Genomic DNA, 17,083 nt, shown 5'->3' with positions numbered 1-17,083 from the left:
TCCGAAATATAACAGCATTTTCTCTGAAAATTAAGAAATAGAACAATAAAGTCAATAAATACATTTAAAAATGCACCTTTCCTCTTGCTTCATTTGCAAATTTTTCTGGCGGAGAAAGCTGATGGACCCTCTTAGGCAGTCTGGCGCACCACAGAAGGCTTGCAAATTACTTCCGGCCCTCCAGCAAAGCCAGTTGTGCACTGCGTTAGTGCGTTGTCTCCATGTTCTGTGGACTTCTTTTGGACCTCCGGATCTTTTCAAAGACTCATTCCAAGTCCAGCCACTTCTCCCAAACTTTGTGGTGTTTCAATGGGCAGTCTCTGGACCCATACACCCTGCCGTCTAATATGTAACAAGGATCCATTCCGTCCATGCATTGTGCTCTGCTCCAGGGATCCAGCCATCCCTATCTAGCTGTATCTCTTTCCCACCATCAGTGCTGTCAAAAGTAGTTACCTCCTTCCGTCGATGAATCAGAATCTTGATGGTGGTGCCTCTTTTTCCTTCGTGATGAGGAAGAGTGGCTCCTAGAATGGGGCTCTGATGTTCCTCCATCTTTTTCGGGTGTAGACACCTCTGTCTCAGCCTCCGATGACTGGACGATTGACCGCACTGGAGATTTTGAAGGCGATCGGCCTAAAGCGAGCTGATTTGGGTGCATTTCAGTGCACAACACACACCCCTCTGTGTCACCACCAGTCTCGACGCACTAGATGCATATCTCATGCGGGTCAGTAACTGACATTTTGGAGTGGCAATCGGAATACTGCTGGAAACCCGAAACCCGGGCGACAGACATCTTGCGGTCGAGGACAAAAATCTAATTCTGATGAAATTTGGCGAAGTAGAGTCGAAGACTCGATCACTGTGTTCCTAAAGCAACGTGCTGAGTGAGTGGAAAAAAGGAACTGAGCTGTGGGGCGTAGTGACGTGGTATATACACACACCACTTGACGTCACGTCCAGAGCAGACTATCGAGCAAGACGGATCGGCGATTGATTCGAGGTCCACTACGCCACCTGTTGAAGTTTTCCAAAGCGGCAGAGCTAGATGAGGATATCTATCAGATGAGGAATCTGCAGGAGAAAGGCAACCCTTTGAAAAAGGAATTACTGCTTTTCCACAATACGGGTAAACTCATTGGTGTTATTACAACAGAAAGGAGCAAGCTCCAGTCCCCAATCTTCCACAAACCCCATCCAACTTTGACCTCTCGTAATGCTGTCAATCTTGTGGTGGTTCATATTTAGTTGAAAAGCGGAGTGTGAGAAGTTCATGGAAAAGTTACATGTGCAGTTTAAGCCTCCTGCTACCAGGTGGTTAGCGCAATGTCCTTCGATAAGCCAGTCAGTAAATATTACCCACAAATTCTAAAGCATGTCATCCATTGTCATTTTTGAATAGTTATCGTACACATTTGCAATAAAAATGTCTTCCAATGAAGGTGTTTCATAAGATATTAATTTCACTGCTTATAGACCATCGCAGTATGTTTGAACAATTACTCCTTTCAACCCCAAATTCAGATTGATCACCAATAACAGACAGCCACTAGCCTGGCCTATACTACCCTTGGTAACATCTTTCAAAAACACTTTACACCTCTGCATTATGAGTTGTATATTTGGCAGTCTCCAGTAGGGTTATTAGGTCATAATCGTTCGTACGTAATGTTGAATCTTTAAGACTGAATACATTGTTGAAGCAACAGGGATTTCAATAAATAATGTTTACGGATTTTATCATTAAAGATACTCTCTTCTATCCCTGATCCTTTGTGCACTGGATAACTTGTGGTAAATAATACCAGCTGTCTTTTTCAAGTGCACAGTGATCTTTTTGAGTGACTCCAAGAATAGATCTGGTGCCATTCCAGCCAAAGTCTCGTTTGATTGTAAAATGATCAAAAGTAGACCTTGGCAGATTGAATGGCTGAGAATGCTTTTGTTCGATTGGGAGTTCCCTTCACCTGGGTATTGTGCAGATATATCCACATTGATCTAAAGCGGTCCATTTGTTCCCATACAAGTCAAGCCACCATGTTTTAATGAAAGTGATAGATGATATTGTCTACAGAATTTTCAAGAAAATCAATCCATTCAAGACCTGGAGAGAAAATCAAACGTAGGGAATTAATTATCAAGGAGTTGAGATATGTTCAAGGCAACATTTTCTTTAAGATAAACTCAAAGCTCATCTTTCTGTCAATTGGAGCTTTGTGGGCTTTGTTGAGCTTCAACTCCGTAGACTCCCCGAGTTCATTCTGATCAGAGTTACTCATCAGATTGCATATATTCTTCTTGTTTGGGGAAATCAGACTTTGAGCTTCGTTGTTCAATTACAAAGAGGTCGACAACAGTCTTACCAGATTCCTTCAAGACTTCAGAATTGTCATGGATTGTTAAGTTAAGGCCCTCCACCTGTGCATATGCAAATGTAAAAAGGAATTCTGATCATATTTTGGGGAGCAGATTTCAAGCGCTTCTCTTTAGTTTTCTTATTATTTATTTTATTTTTTTTTACCATTTGGGCCTCAATTGTTTTAGATGCCTGGGTGTTCAAGGCAAACATTTCCCCCTTATTGGAAATGTCATTTGATTTTTTGTTTTTTTCTTGGCCTGTTGAGGATCTTGCCTTTGCTGGAAGTTGACATTGTCTGTTCCTACTGGGCATGAGTTTGCTTCAATTTCACTGGTTTCTTCAATCACAGATTTAAATAGGTCGAGAGTCAAGCTTAACATTCTGGATGCATTCGAGGACTCCTATTCTTCTCAATTAAGGCCCAAGGCGTGTCAACCAAAGATTCCCCCCGATACAAACATGCAAGAGGTGTCCTGGTTCAGCATACGATTATCCTTTTTTCCGTATTATAGTCAGTCTTTTAATACTCAAATGATTGTTCATTTTATTCATAACGGTGGAAAGGAGTGAAGTGTTTTGTTGAACCTCATTCTTTATATTGTCGTACAACTTCTATCTGCAACGTTCCCTTCAAACTCACTTCCATGGAAAAGGCTCTTTTAAAATCACTTAACATGCCACCTCTTGATACATTAGGACCTTAGTCAATTACTGGTCTCCATCTGGTCTTCCAATCTATGGTTAGGTTGTACGAAAATATGAAGGATGCGGTTCAACAAAACACTTGCCTGCTGTCCACCAGCATGACTAAACTGAACAACAATCGGTTGAGTGAGCTGAAGGCTGTCGAGATGAATCAACCTTCCACTGTAAAGCAGCCTGGCAAGATCACTTTCAACCGCGGATGTGTGGAGCCGTTAATAAATATGAACCACCTCCATGCAGTGACCTTCAATCAATAATCCTACATTTTTTCAAACAATGTGTACAGAGCTCTATGAGGACTCCTTTCCTCCATACCAGGAAAATGCACAAGGGGCTTCCAATTTTCCTTTTCTCAATGTTGAGTTTGCAGAGAGAAGAAAGGATAAATCTGATAAAGCACAGACTGGTGTCACATACTATGAGGGGTGGTGAACTATTTCGGCTTCGGGGTCCTGTTTGAAGATTTTTACAGGAAGGCAGGAGAAGAGGTGAAAGCAAATGGGAATACTGAGTCTCTATTTCAAATATAAGCTTGTTTGTTTTTTTCCATATTTGTGGGAATGTCATTGCCTGGGTCATTTTGCCACTTTTTCTGTGGCTTTTTCATGGGGAAAAAGGCCACCTCCCTCACAAATACAGCTTCCCACTCCCATCGCTCACTACCGACTAGAATTAAAAATCAATCAAAAACCAAGCTGAACCAACCACTGTGACAAAATGCTGCAAAGAAATGCAGGAAAACCGACATTTCACCCAAATGCTGAGAAATGCCACGACCAAGTGTGCAGGCCCCGTATTTCATTTCCCAACAGCCTGGCAGTGGGACTGTGGTTCTTCCTTCTCAATGTTCACGAAACTGCTTGAACACACAGCATATCTTGGTGTGGTCAGTGGACTCGGAGGGTGACTTGAGGAGCAGGCCACAAGAACAATCACCACAAGAACAATCATTTAGGTTATGATACTCAGGATGTAAACACACACTTCCAAATACAATCAAAGCAGATGCCTTAGCGAGCACACCAAACCATGTGGAATAAAAAAAAAAAGAGGAAAGGATTTCCTTCCCTTATGTGTCAGAGATGTATTCAATTGAAAATGTCCAGACTACCAAATTAGCAAAAAGAGTTAACCTTTTTAAGATGGAGGACATATGCTCAATTCCAAAGGGTGCTTCCAATACTTCGAATACTTGTACAAGCATCAAGATTGGAAGTGGGGGTGACTCCATGTTTTCAAGTGATATACAAAAAGTAAAATATGTTTGCAACATCTGGAAAAGGGCTTCTTCTACTTGTTAACCATCAAAATATGCAATGTAATCATAAACTTGCCTGAGACACGGTCAAGTACTTCAGCCAACGTTGTTGAGATAGGCAGGTGAATAGTGCGGAATTTGTGTCCTGCTCCGTACATTGGATGCTGAATCACATGGCTTGTAGCATTAATTCTACCTTTGTACAACTAAAAAGCAAAACAAGGACATCTGTAGCATACATATGGACATAGAGAACAAATCCTGCAATATCAAAACTATGAGCAAAGTAGAGTTACAATAAGACTGTCTAGTAACACATTTTATTTGTTTTTTGGCGATTGTCTTTTGCCACCTAGGTTTGCCAAAAAAAGTCCCAAGAAAAATGTTGCTTTTATGTTAAAGTACTGATTACTCTGTGGGTGCAGGGAATACAAAAAACAATGCCCTCATTACCAACACTAGCCTTGAAACTCATTTAGCAATACAATTATGTGACCTTCGAAAGCAGCTTCTTGTTGCATATAAAAAAATTAAACTTGACAGCAAAGCAATTAAACTAATCTGACCTTATAAAAAAGGATTAGAGAAGAAACAAACCAATGTTTTATCACGTTTCTAAAGCAAATATTACTAATGTGTATTAGGCATTCATTGCCAAGACTAGAAATCTAAAATGGAAAAAACACAAAGGTGACTTGACTGCATACTTTTAAAATGTGACATTCTACAAGTACCTTGAACTACACCCCGACTTTCATGTTAGCCAATGCTGAGCATGTAAGGCTTGGTGATAGGACTGTTCATGTAAATGTTTACCAAACCGTGGTCTTTGGTATTCTGAAGACACTGCAATCATCGTAACTAGGTGGTCCCTCACTGACTTAGAGACTGGGCATCATTTTGTGGGGCGTGTCATGTGGTGCAGATCCATTCTTTGACAGGATTGCTGACCAACAGAATATTGCTTGGATGCCCTTTGAGCTTCTTTCACACATTAGCATTTCTTGTCCTTAAGTGAATTAAGTCACCTGCATTGACTCAAGTTGAAGTATTTCAACCCAGCCAAGACAAGATGCCAAGTCACTTTTGCAGGTTAATAAAAACGCTTGAGTGAGGCGGCATAGTTAATCTTCAAGTCAAGGATAACAGGAAATACACTTCTTGAATCTCTACCAAAACTCGTGTCATTATTTAGAAGCCATTTCTTGTTGAGATGCCCAAGATCTGATCTCTCTCAACTTACTTTTAATCAACAACTAAAAGATCATAAAGCCCATTTGGGTCGCCTTCAACATGACTTTCCACAATTAATTTGCATAAAGAACAAGTTACTTACCTGTAACTCCTGTTCTCCAGCATGGGTCTTGCATAGATTCACATGCTCATGAATATTCCCACTGCTTGTCCCACCTTTGTATCTGCCTTGGAATGAGTGTCAATGCAGTAGTGCTGAGTGAAAGTGTGTACTGAGCTCCATGTAGCTGCTTTGCAAATGTCTAAGAGGACATTTGCGATAAATGTCAGAGTAGCTCCTGTGCTCCTCGTGGAGTGAGCTCTTGGTGTGAAAGCCAGTGTTTTGTTTGATAATGAGTAGCACAGTTGTATCCATTTGACTATCCATCTGGAGATGGTATTTTTGGAATTGTGGTCTCCTTCTCTGCCTGGTGCTACGGAGACAAACAGTTGGTCTGTTCTCCTAAGCGATCTGGTCTTGTTTACATAGTAAAGGACCGCCTTCCTTACATCTAGTGATTGGAGTTTTAGCTCAGCTGAGCTTGTTGGATTCTGGAAGAAAGTCAGCAGATCAATGGATTGGTTCACGTGGAATTTGGAAATTAACTTGGGGGAGAACCTAGGATGTGTACGTAAAACTAATTGGTCTTTGTGGATGACAAAGAAAGGGTCCTGCACTGACAATACTTGAAATTCACGAACTCTTCTTATCAAAGTAATAGCCACTAAGAAGGCAGTCTTGTATGTTGGGTGTTTAAGACTGGACTTATGCATAGGCTTGAATGGTGGCCCCATGAGTTTTGCAAGTACTACATTGAGACCCCAGCCTGGTGGTGGGTTAGAAATTGGAGGGTGGAGTCTAAACTCTCTCCATGAATGCTTTAAAGACTGGAATTTTCCACCACAATACCTTACTTTGAGAGGTGGTGTACGCTGATAAAGACACCGGGTGACCCTTTATGGAGTTAAATACTAACCCGAGTCTAACTAGTGGAGCATACCATCTAGAATGTGAGAGGGAGTACTTCTATGAGGTTTATTTGGTTATACTGGCATCAGATTAAAAAAAATCTCCTCCACTTGTCAAAATAACAGTGCCTGGTGTTTGGTTTACGTGCCTCCTTGAGGATATCCACACACCGTTGTAGATTAAGATGTGCAAACTCTATGCTCTCAGGAGCCACGCTGCCAAGTTCAGTGAGGTTGAGGATGCACTGTCATTCCCCTGTGTTGGGTCAATAAATTGGCTTGGCACGAGAGTTTGATGGGATCGCACATCACCAGTTTGCGCAGATGTGGATACCATGGCTGTCTTGTCCACATAGGAGCAACTAGGATGAGAGTCATCTGATCTCTGTGAATCTTGTTCACTACCCTGCTCATTAAAGGAGTTTGGGAGGTGGGGGCATGGGAGTGGGGGGTGTTGACGGCGGGGGAAGCAGAAGCAAATTTCCCTGACCACCTCATCCTTAGGGCATCCCCCTTCATTGGAGGAACCTAGATGCGAAGTCTGGGCATTGCTGGTTTTCTCCGGTAGCGAACAAGTCTAGCGTGGAGTAACCCCTCTGTGAGATGTGGTCTACGACGCTCGAGTCAAGTTGCCACTTGGGTTCCTCTGGTAGGGGATTTCTGCTCAAAGAGTCTGCTTGAGTGTTGAGTACCCCTGGAACATGTTGGGAGGATAGGAACATCCCCTGTTTGAGTGCCCATCTCCATACTTTCTGTGCCAGTTTGGACAGATTTGGAGAGCGTGTGCCCTGCCCCCCCACCCCCGCTTGTTGATATAGAACATTGCAGTGGTGCTGTCCGTTAGGATTTTAAAAGACTGGTTCATCAGCTGTGCTTCGAATGCGAGAAGCACTTTGAATACCGCTAGGAATTCTAGCAGGTTGATGTGGTTCTGTACTGTGATGGGTCCACAGACCATGTGCTGTGTGTGGTGAAGGTAATGTGCTCCCCACACTGAGAGTGATGAGTCTGTTGTAATGATTCCTTGCGCTGCCGGGTAGTAGCAGGTTTTCCTTTGTCCACCAGAGTAGGTTTTGTACTAGTGTTTGCGAAATGACCACTAGATCGTCCCACTGACCGCTTGCCTGAGACCACTGTTTCGCCCACCACTCCTACATGGGTCGCATGCGCAGCTGTGTGTGTAGGACCAGATATGAGCACAACAGCATCATGCCTAGTAACAGCATTGCTTTGCGTACCCTTATCTGGCGGCCGGCTTGATACAGAGATATTTGCAGTAGCAGGTTTTGAACTCTTTCCATTGATGGAAAGACTAAGCCTGCTTGCATGTTTAAGACCGCTCCTAGGAACTGTTTTGTTGTGTTTGGCACAAGGCTTGACTTTTTCTCCTTTATTGAGAAGCCCAATTGGAAGAGAAGGTTTATGGTTCTGATTTGCAAAGATAGGGTGATTCCCCGGTCATCAGCCAGTTGTCCAGGTAGGGGTACACTGGGATTGCCTCCCTGCGCAACTGCGCTGCTACCACGCCACTACCTTGATGAATACCTTTGGAGCAGGTGCTATTCCGAAGGGCAGCACCTTGAATTGGTAGTGCTGGTTTGCTATCTTGAAACGGAAGTCTTCTGTGCACTGGAAACACTGAAATATGAAAATAGGCATCGTTCATATCCAGTGTTGCCATGTAAACTCCCTGCTTTAGCAGGGGGATTACCTCTTGTAGCGTTGTCATGCAGAATTTTTGTGGCTTTACATAAGTGTTTGCAGGGCGTAAGTCTAACACTGGCTGGGCGCATAGATAGATCTTTAGGTTGAATGAATACCCCTGTTTACCTTGTTTGCTGGTACAATCTCCATGGCGTCCTTGAGTAGCAGCACTGTGACCTCCTCGAGAATAAGGAACAAGTTACTTACCTGTAACTGTTGTTCTCCAGCATGGGTATGGCATGGATTCACATGCTCATGAATATTCCCCGTCAGACTGGGAATCCTCGGTACAGAAAAAAATCAATATCAGTTTCGTTTCTGATCGGTCTTTCCTAGTAGTAACCAATCACTGATCTCTGGGTCATACTGCCCACAGCCAATGACTGCCCTCTCCCTAAGCCCCGCCTCCGGCAGCCATCCTCAGATTTGGTAGCACGTAAAGTGGCAGTATGACCAAGTGAAGAGCCGCAGAGGGGTAGTCGGGAGGGTTTGCATGTGAATCCATGCCAGACCCATGCTGATATAATATTACATAGCAGTACACACATGCACAACCACGGGAGGTGGCAAAAGGCTCAACATAAAGCAATACATAAACTCAACATTAAGCAACTCTTACCTCCTCACCAGGCCCTTCAGGCGAACAGGTTGCGCAGCACTGCTTGGCCGACCCTGGACTCCTCCCTGGAATCCCGATTGATGCAGTAGAATTTCGTGAATGTGTGCGTTGACCTCCACGTAGCAGCCCTGTAGATGTCCAGCAGGGGCACACCAGACAAGAACGCCGTGGTAGCAGCGATCGCTCTGGTCGAATGGGCTCTCGGACGGGCGGGCAGCGGTCGGTTTGCCAACCGGTGACAGTGCATGATACAGCCGGAGAGCCATCTGGAAATGGAAGCCTTCGAGAGAGCCTTCCCTTGATTCACAAGTCCAAAGTTCACAAAAAGCTGTGACGTCTATCGAAAACTCTTTGTGCAGTCCACGTAGAACTTCAGCGCTCTAGCTACATCCAGCCACTGCAAAGTCCTCTCGGCCGGCGACAAAGGCGACGGGGAAAAAAACTGGTAACATCAAGGGCTTGTTGAGGTGGAAGTCCGACGGCACCTTGGGCATGAAGGAGGGATGCGTCCTGAGCACCAACCTCGTGTCGTGAAAAGTCAGGTATGGAGGCTTGCAAGATAGGGCCTGAATCTCTCCCACGTGCCGTGCAGAGGTGATGGCCACAAGAAAAGCTGTTTTCCACGATAGGAACTTCAACGGTGCCGTATGCATAGGCTCGAAAGGGGTCCCCACGAGCCTAGTCAGCACCACGTTGAGCTCCCACGCCAGGGCTGGGGCCTTCACCGGCAGGAACGAGCGGAATAGTCCCTTCATAAATTCCTTCACCAGGCGATGAGACCACAAGGACACCCGTCCGTGTGTCCTTGTGTATCTGCAGATGGCAGCCAGATGCATCTTGATGGAGGCGTGAGCTAGTCCAGCCTGGATCAGCGACAGTAGGTACGGCAGTACTTGAGGGGCCATAATCCGTAGAGGGTTAATCTTCTGTGCCCGGCACCAGACAGAGAACCTCTTCCATTTGTGTCCGTAACACTTGAGAGTTAAGGACGCCCTGGCCTTTGCAAGAACCTCTCTGCAGTCAGCCGGTAAATCGTATCCTCCAAACTCTAGTGCTGCAGGAGCCAGGCCTGCAAGTTAAGCGACTTTGGGTCGTGATGAAGAATGGCGCCTCCTTCTCTGGAGAGAAGATCCTCGTCCACGGGCAGTTTGACTGGTGTAGGACGCCGATAAGTCCAGAAGGTCCGGGAACCAGATCTGTCTCGGCCACGCCGGTGCAACGAGGATCATCCTGCACCAGGACCTCTTGAGCTGGTTGACGAGCTGGAGTAGCAGTGGCAATGGCGGGAAAGCATAGAGGAACAGGTTGTCCCAGGGGAACGAGAAAGCATCACCCATGCTACTCGGTGGGGGAAGCTGCTGGCGAACCTCAGGTACTTCGAGTTCGTCACCGTCGCAAAGAGATCGACCTGGGGTCTGCCCGACAGCCTGAAGAGTTGATCCACTTGATCCTGGCGTAGCTCCCACTCGTGGCACAAGCGCAGCTCCCTGCTGAGTGAGTCGGCGATGGTGTTCTTTATCCCTGCCAGATAAAAAGGTACCAGAAACATCCCCTGGTCGACGGCCCAGTGCCACAGATCCTGGGATTCCTTGGACAGGGCTGGGGATCTGGTTCCACCCTGCTTCCTGATGTAGAACATTGTGGTGGTGTTGTCGGTGAAGATCCTCACCACCTCGCCCTTGAGGAATGGAAGAAAGGACTTGAGGGCCCAAAACACAGCGCAGAGCTCCAGAATGTTGATATGAAGCTGTTTTTCCTCTGGGAGCCAAAGGCCTCTCGCGTGGAGATTTCTGGTATGCGCTCCCCACCCTTCCAGGGAGGCATCCGTCGTCACCGTTACCTGGTGAGCTGGGGTCTGAAAGTCTGCGCCCGCCGTCAGATGAGTGCGGGTGCCCCACCACCGGATCGCTCGTCAGAAGGTCTCGTTGAGCGGTATCCTGTCCTCAAAGCTGCCCGTCGCCTGGATCCAGCGTGCGTCGAGGAACTCTTGCAGTGGACGCAATCAAAGTCTGCACAGGCGTACCAGATGGATGCAGGAGGACATCATCCCGAGAAGGGATTTGATAGATCTTAACCTGGCTACATCCGTGGCTAGCAGGCGTTGCACCTTGCCCAGGATGGCTTTCATCCTTTCATAGGACGGCGAGGCCAGCCATGCCACTGTGTCGAGCTTGGCTCCCAGAAACAGGGCGACCTGCGAAGGGACCAGGTGGGATTTGGGGAAGTTGGAGAACCCCAGGTCCGTGAGTAGCTGGACGGTTTTCGCTGTGTGTTCAACGGCAAGCTCCCTTGTCCTTGCTCGGATGAGCCAGTCGTCCAGGTAGGGATAGACGTGGATCCCCTGCAGGCGTAGCCACGCCGCCACCGGTGCTAGGCACTTGGTGAATACTCTGGGTGCCAACTTTAATCAGAACGGGAGGGCCTTGAACTGGTAGTGCCGTCCTTGGACCACGAACCTGAGGAACCTCCGGTGTCCTTTTAGAATGGGGATGTGAAAGTAGGCATCCTCCAAGTCCAACGACGACAGGAAATCGTCCTCCTCCAGCTGTCCGAGCACGTGTTGGAGGGTGACCATCCGGAACTTCTGAGCCTTGATGTACTTGTTCAGTGTAACGCTCACCTGATTCCCACGGAGGCGCTGGTCTTGGCAGGAAGGTGTCTGTGACCCGAAAAGTGATGTGCAGGACTCCATTTGCTTCTGGGGCCGAACCTCTTCGCACTGTGTGTCGAACTCGAAGAGTGAGCTTTCTGCAGGTGAAAGAATATGGGGGTAAATGATCTGGGTTGTTGAATGTCCCTCTCTCTCTCTTCCTAGCTTCTCCGTAGAGCCCCCAGGTCAACGTGCTCACCTTAGATAGGTGAATGCTGGACTCTCCATCTGCGTCTGGTGCAGGGTGCCGTTGCCAGTTCCTTCACTGGTGAAACATAGGCCTCTTGACATCAGAGGATCGCTACCGTCGTTAACTGCACGATTGGTGAGTTTCTGGACACCTTTTTAGTCCTTATAGTCTTTAGGTGCGTGGGCACGTTAATATAGAACAGGACTCTGTATAATGCTTTTTCCTATTTGTCTTGCAGGGCTCTTGAGATAGGAGATGGTGTGAAGAGAGCCGAAGTTGGAGCCAGAGCCTTGGAATGAAGCGCTTGGAAATGCGTAAGTAAATGCAAGCGCTCTAACTGTCTCTTTTCCCTTGCAGCTGTGAGTTCGTGCTGAAGAGATGCTGGAAAACGCCAGAGTATTTGCAGGCGTTCTATTGTGGCGAGCGCGATGGACGTGAGTAAATACCTGTCTAATGTCTCTTCGTTTGTCTTTCAGATGCTGGGTTGCAGCGTTGAAGAAATCCGGAATTCGCGGAGTGCCGTTAAGTAATAACAATGCTTTTGTCTTCACAGGCGGAGGTGCAGCGTGAAGAAATGCTCGCTGCCGATGGATCAGGTGAGGAAAGCGCTGCTTGTAAAGGTTGCCGTGCTAACCTGTTGTTTCTAGTCTTTGCAGGTGCTGCTGAATACTGGATACAGGAGTGGTAAGTATTGTTCTTGCAGGTTCAGGATCGGAAGGAAGAAAGACTGGAACAGACTCGGTGAGCGTTCTGCTGCAGATGCAGAATAATGCGAAGCACGTTTGTTCAATCGGGTGTGGTTTAAATAGCCTTGGAGTGATGAGGCGTCTTCCTCCACGGCCCCGCCTAGGTAAGAAAAGAGTTCCAGAAGAGTTCCCGTGTTGTATCCAGGGAGTGGAGCTTGCCCCACCCAGGTAAGAAAGTAGTTCCTGTTTACAGAGGATTCCTATGTGGCTGGTAAGTAAGCAGCATGGTCTGCTGCAGGTAAGTCCACCCAAGCATCGTCATACATATTATGAGCCCGGCGCTTCCAGTGCCGGGACCGATGGCTTTGATGAGCCTGGTGCCACCGGTGCCAGGACAAGGTCCAAAAGGTCCCAGTGGGGACCAGCTGGTGCCTAAGATAACGGTTAGGGGCCTGCTTCCAAGGACGTTGGGCTGTTCCTGACTCCTTGGAAGCAGTGATCATGACATTCAGTCGCCGCAGGTCCAGAATCGGATGCCAACCTCCTGTCTTCTTCTTTACGAGAAAGTATCTTGAGTAGACCCCGGAGCCCCGAAGTCTCTTTGGGACGAGCTCGATGGCACCTTTCTTGAGCATCACCCTTACCTCCAGCAGCAGCTGGGGTACGTGGTTTTCCTTCCTGGCCACCGGTGGCACGTGAGGGCACTTCTTTAGAAACTCGAGGACGTGCCCCTGGGCCAGGGTATCCAGCACCCAACGGTCGGTGAAGATTGACTCCCACACGCTCACGAACTTCGCCAGCTGGCCTCCCACCGGGGTGCTTCGGTGGGGGCCCGACGCCACGGTCGGTTCAGTCCTATTTCGAGGCCGCCTTGACCTCCCTGGCGACGACGGCGGGAACCTCCAGAATTGCCCCGTCCTCTATAGGCCTCCTGCGACGAGGAACGGGCCGCTTGATGGTAGGTAGAGAAGCCGCTGCCAGAACCTTTGGAGGCCCCTTGCTTGCCTCCGGTATTCCGAAAGGACGGCCGTCATTGCTGGAGAACTCCCAGGGCCCGGGCTGTCTCTGTGTCCGTTTTGATGGCTTGCAGGGACTCATCGACTGTCTTCCCAAACAGGTTGTTCCCGTCGAAGGGCATGTCCAACACTTTGGCTTGTACGTCGTGGCGGAAATCCGTCGCCTTAAGCCATTCGCGCGGTCTGAGGCAAACACTGTTGCTCAACTGGCGGAAACCGGTGTCAGTGATGTCCGTCGCCACCATTATGGCGTGGTCCGACGCCACCTCGCCTTCTTGCAGGATTTCCAGGGCTTCTGCCCTCTTGTCGTCCGGCAGGAAGTCCAACAAGGGAGCGATTTTATACCAAAGTTCCCTGTCGAAACGGGCAACGATAGCCAGGGCGTTGGCCGCCTTAATCGTCGTTGCCGCCGACGTGATAACTCGTCGTCCCATCGCATCGAGCTTCTTTCCCTCGCCGTCCGGCGGTGACGCCGATGCCGATGCCCCCCGCGCCTTCTTCCTGGACGACTGAATCCGGGGTCGGCTGTGCTCTAAAGCATAGAGGGGCCGCGTCGGGGACCCGGTACTTCTTTTTGTATTGGTCCCTTTTTGCCGGCGTCGTGGACGGGTTCTTGAGGAGGGAGAGCCCCTCGTCCCAGATGTCATCCAGTAGAGGTACCGCAAGGACAGTCTTCCTCTTGGTCTCTCGACGTTGATAGAGGAACCCCTTCTTTTCTTTGGGACAGAGCTGGAAAAGCTTGGATGCCCTGGAGATCATCGCATGGAAGGATCCAATCTCATCGGGCAGGGAAACCCGGGGAGGGGGCGACGGGAGGTCCACCCCGCTGTCGCCGCCCTCGTCGTCCATACCCGTCGTCCGTACCCGTCGTGGCCGTGTCCATGTCCATGTCATCCCCGCGGACCGTGGATGGGGAGGAGGGTTGAGCAGGCCTCGAGGGCTGGAAGGGTGCAGGAGGATGTGTTTTTCTCCTCTTGGGTGGTGGACTTCCCGACGGCCCTGCCTCAAGCTCCTCCGTCGATTGAATTGCCATCAAAATGGCCGCCGAGTTGTCCTGCGGCACTGGCTGTGATGGTTGGTCTGGGGTCCCGTCGGCGCTTCCGTCGTCCCCCTCGTCGGGATGCCTCTCGACGGGCTGGTCCTCCTCCATGCCCGCTTCGTGGCTCTCAGGGACTTCGACAAGTTCCTCCTCGGAGGTTGTGTCTGAATCCACGACGGCCACTGGTCCTCCCCCTCTTTCTCCGCCAGGGGCTTTGTGGGGGTTCTTTCAATGGGCTTGAAAGATGCCTCCCTCCGAGGTGGCAGGGAGACTCTGGGCCCCGAGGCCGCTACCACAGGTGTAACCTCTGCAGGCTGCGCCAGGGTTGCCGCGACCTCCTCGATAGAGGCCTTGGCTGGGTGAATCAAGGCCTTAGTCACCGACTGCGTGCTTGTGGCCTTCACCTTGGGGGAGGGCTCACTGCCTCACTCCCCCTCAGCCGAAATCTTCGAGATCGACCGGGGCCTCTCCAGAAGCTTGGCCGGGTTCTCGGATTTCCTCTTACCCGAGCCAGAGCATTAGCTCGTGGTCGATGGCGCCGGGGAGGATGCGCCCTGCCTGGCAGCCAAGGAGCCCGACCGTTCGGCGCTCCCGGTGCCGGTGGACTCGCGGTGCTTAGCTTTCTGTTGGGCCCCCGTCGCCAGGGCGCCCTCACAGGACTTAGAAGACCGCTCGGATTTCTTCTTTTTCTTCTCACTGGACGGGCTCTTTCCCTCCAGCCAGTTTGCGATACGAAGATGGTGGTCCCTCATGGTCCACTCCGACATGTGCGTTTTGTCCTTGTGAAGACAGAGGCATAAGGAATGCTCGTCTTCCTTGAACACGTTCTGCAGCTGGCATCCAGGGCAGGCCCTGAACAGCTTCCCGGGCGTCGAGCTCCCTTTCTCCTGGGCCATGTGCGGGGTAGGCCTCAGAAACTTCTGGAATCCTCCAAAAGCGGCGTTTGACAAAATCTTCACCCTTGAGGGGCGTAGAAACTTCCGAAACGGGTCCCCCGTTGATCGGATGTACTGACGGTGGAGCGTGAGGCTCAATTAAACCGAAAAATGAGAAATTCTCCTTGAAAAAGCGTGAAAAACGCAGCAAAAGCTTGAGAGCTATAGCACAAGGACTCCCAACACTTGAACGTGCGGTAAAAATCTGAGGATGGCTGCCGGATGCGGGGCTTAGGGAAAGGGCAGTCATTGACTGTGGGCAGTATGACACAGAGATCAGTGATTGGTTACTACTAGGAAAGACAGATCAGAAATGAAACTGATACTGATTTTTTTTCTGTACCGAGCCTGACGACGGGGAATATTCATGAGCATGTGAATCCATGCCAGACCCCATGCTGGAGAATAAGTTGTTCTTTCTACGTTTATTTCCTTTGACGCGGGGGATGGTTCAATGGTTTTTGGATGAGATCCACGCAACCTCCTGCTCCGGTTGACAGCACCCACTTGTCTGTGGCGATTACCTCCATTGCGTGGGTGAAGTGTGAAATGCGCGCTCGTACTGAACAGGCATGGCAGGGGACCTGTAGCGGGCTGTCATTGTTCAGGAGGTGTACCTCCACCTCTAGATGTGGAGGACCTCCCCCGGCCACGATATTGGCACTGGCCCTTCTGAAATCCCTGTGAGGCTTGGCCCTGGTTGTAACCCCAGGAAGAGCCCTGTCCATAACCGGAGGCTCTCAGAGTTTTGGGCAAGAAACAGACAGAAATTGCTTATGCCTCTCGGCCTGGTGGTTTGTCAGCTGGCCTAGAGATATTAGGGTGTCATATTCCTCCTTGGCAGACTTAAACGCATCTTCTACGGCTTTCCCTAATAAGACATTAGGTTCCACCAGCATAATAAGGAGTGTAGCTTGGGTCTCAAGTTTGAAGCCAGAATGGCGTAGCCAAGCGTGGCGCTTGATGAAGGCCCCTTCGGCAATAATCCTGCCTGTATTGTCAGCAGCATCTAGGTTGTTTTTCAGATTACAGCTGGATGTTGCCTTGCCATATGCTTCTACCAGGGCCATTTGTGACTTCAGAGGCTCGGGAGCAGAAGCTATCAGAGTAGCTATCTTGTCCCATAGGAGCAATGATAGCTTGCCAACAGCGTCAAATTATTGGTGATCCTTGTTTGGAAAGCTGCCGAAGTGGCTACCTTTCCACACTGTATAGTTTTTTTCTCTCCTTATCTGGGGGTGCCTCCGATGAGGCCAACTGTGTTCCTGCCCTTTTACGGGTTATGGTAACCACACGCAAATCTGTGCCCTGATGCAAAGGGGGTCAGACGGCGCTGGGCGGAAAGCTCTTTAAACCCGTGGGTTGACTGCCCGTGTCTGGTTTGGCGTTTCCAGGGAAGGTTGAATCCTTCTTTGGACAGATTGGAGAATAGGGATGAATTGGGTGGTGGCTTTCTTGTCCCCCAATATATCTTCTACAAAGTCTTTATCAAGCTGAGTCTCTTGGGTTTGGATTCCAAAGTGTTCAGCTGCTTTAATAAACATATCATTATGGAGAGACTGATTGTCAGCTGGCAAATCAGCCACTGGCGAGTCCTGCTGAATTGGTGAGGCTATGTAATACACCTCCTACTCATCATAATGATGATCTGACTCGTGAAAGGTTTAATTGTCATCAGGGTCTGTGTGAACATCATACAGATCAGTCTGGACTGGTT

The 17,083-nt window shown here is 48.9% G+C and overlaps 1 protein-coding gene across 5 annotated transcripts in view; it reads right to left on the bottom strand.

Moving 5' to 3' along the window:
• BIRC6 (baculoviral IAP repeat containing 6) overlaps positions 1 to 17,083 on the bottom strand; it is a 3,097,233-nt gene that overhangs the window by 584,377 nt on the left and 2,495,773 nt on the right. For all 5 annotated transcript variants that reach the window (XR_011268132.1, XM_069607902.1, XM_069607904.1 and 2 more), the window contains one exon: positions 4,402 to 4,531. Coding sequence is in view for 4 of the 5 variants with exons in the window: in XM_069607902.1 (XP_069464003.1) it covers positions 4,402 to 4,531 (130 nt within the window). In the remaining variant the exon portion in view is untranslated. The remainder of the gene's footprint in view (positions 1 to 4,401; positions 4,532 to 17,083) is intronic.

This window comes from Ambystoma mexicanum, chromosome 4q (genome assembly GCF_040938575.1).
Source record: "Ambystoma mexicanum isolate Mex_15411 chromosome 4q, UKY_AmexF1_1, whole genome shotgun sequence".
NCBI lineage: Eukaryota > Metazoa > Chordata > Amphibia > Caudata > Ambystomatidae > Ambystoma > Ambystoma mexicanum.
Note: the sequence above shows the minus strand (reverse complement) of the source record. Positions and strands in the feature narration are given on the sequence as shown.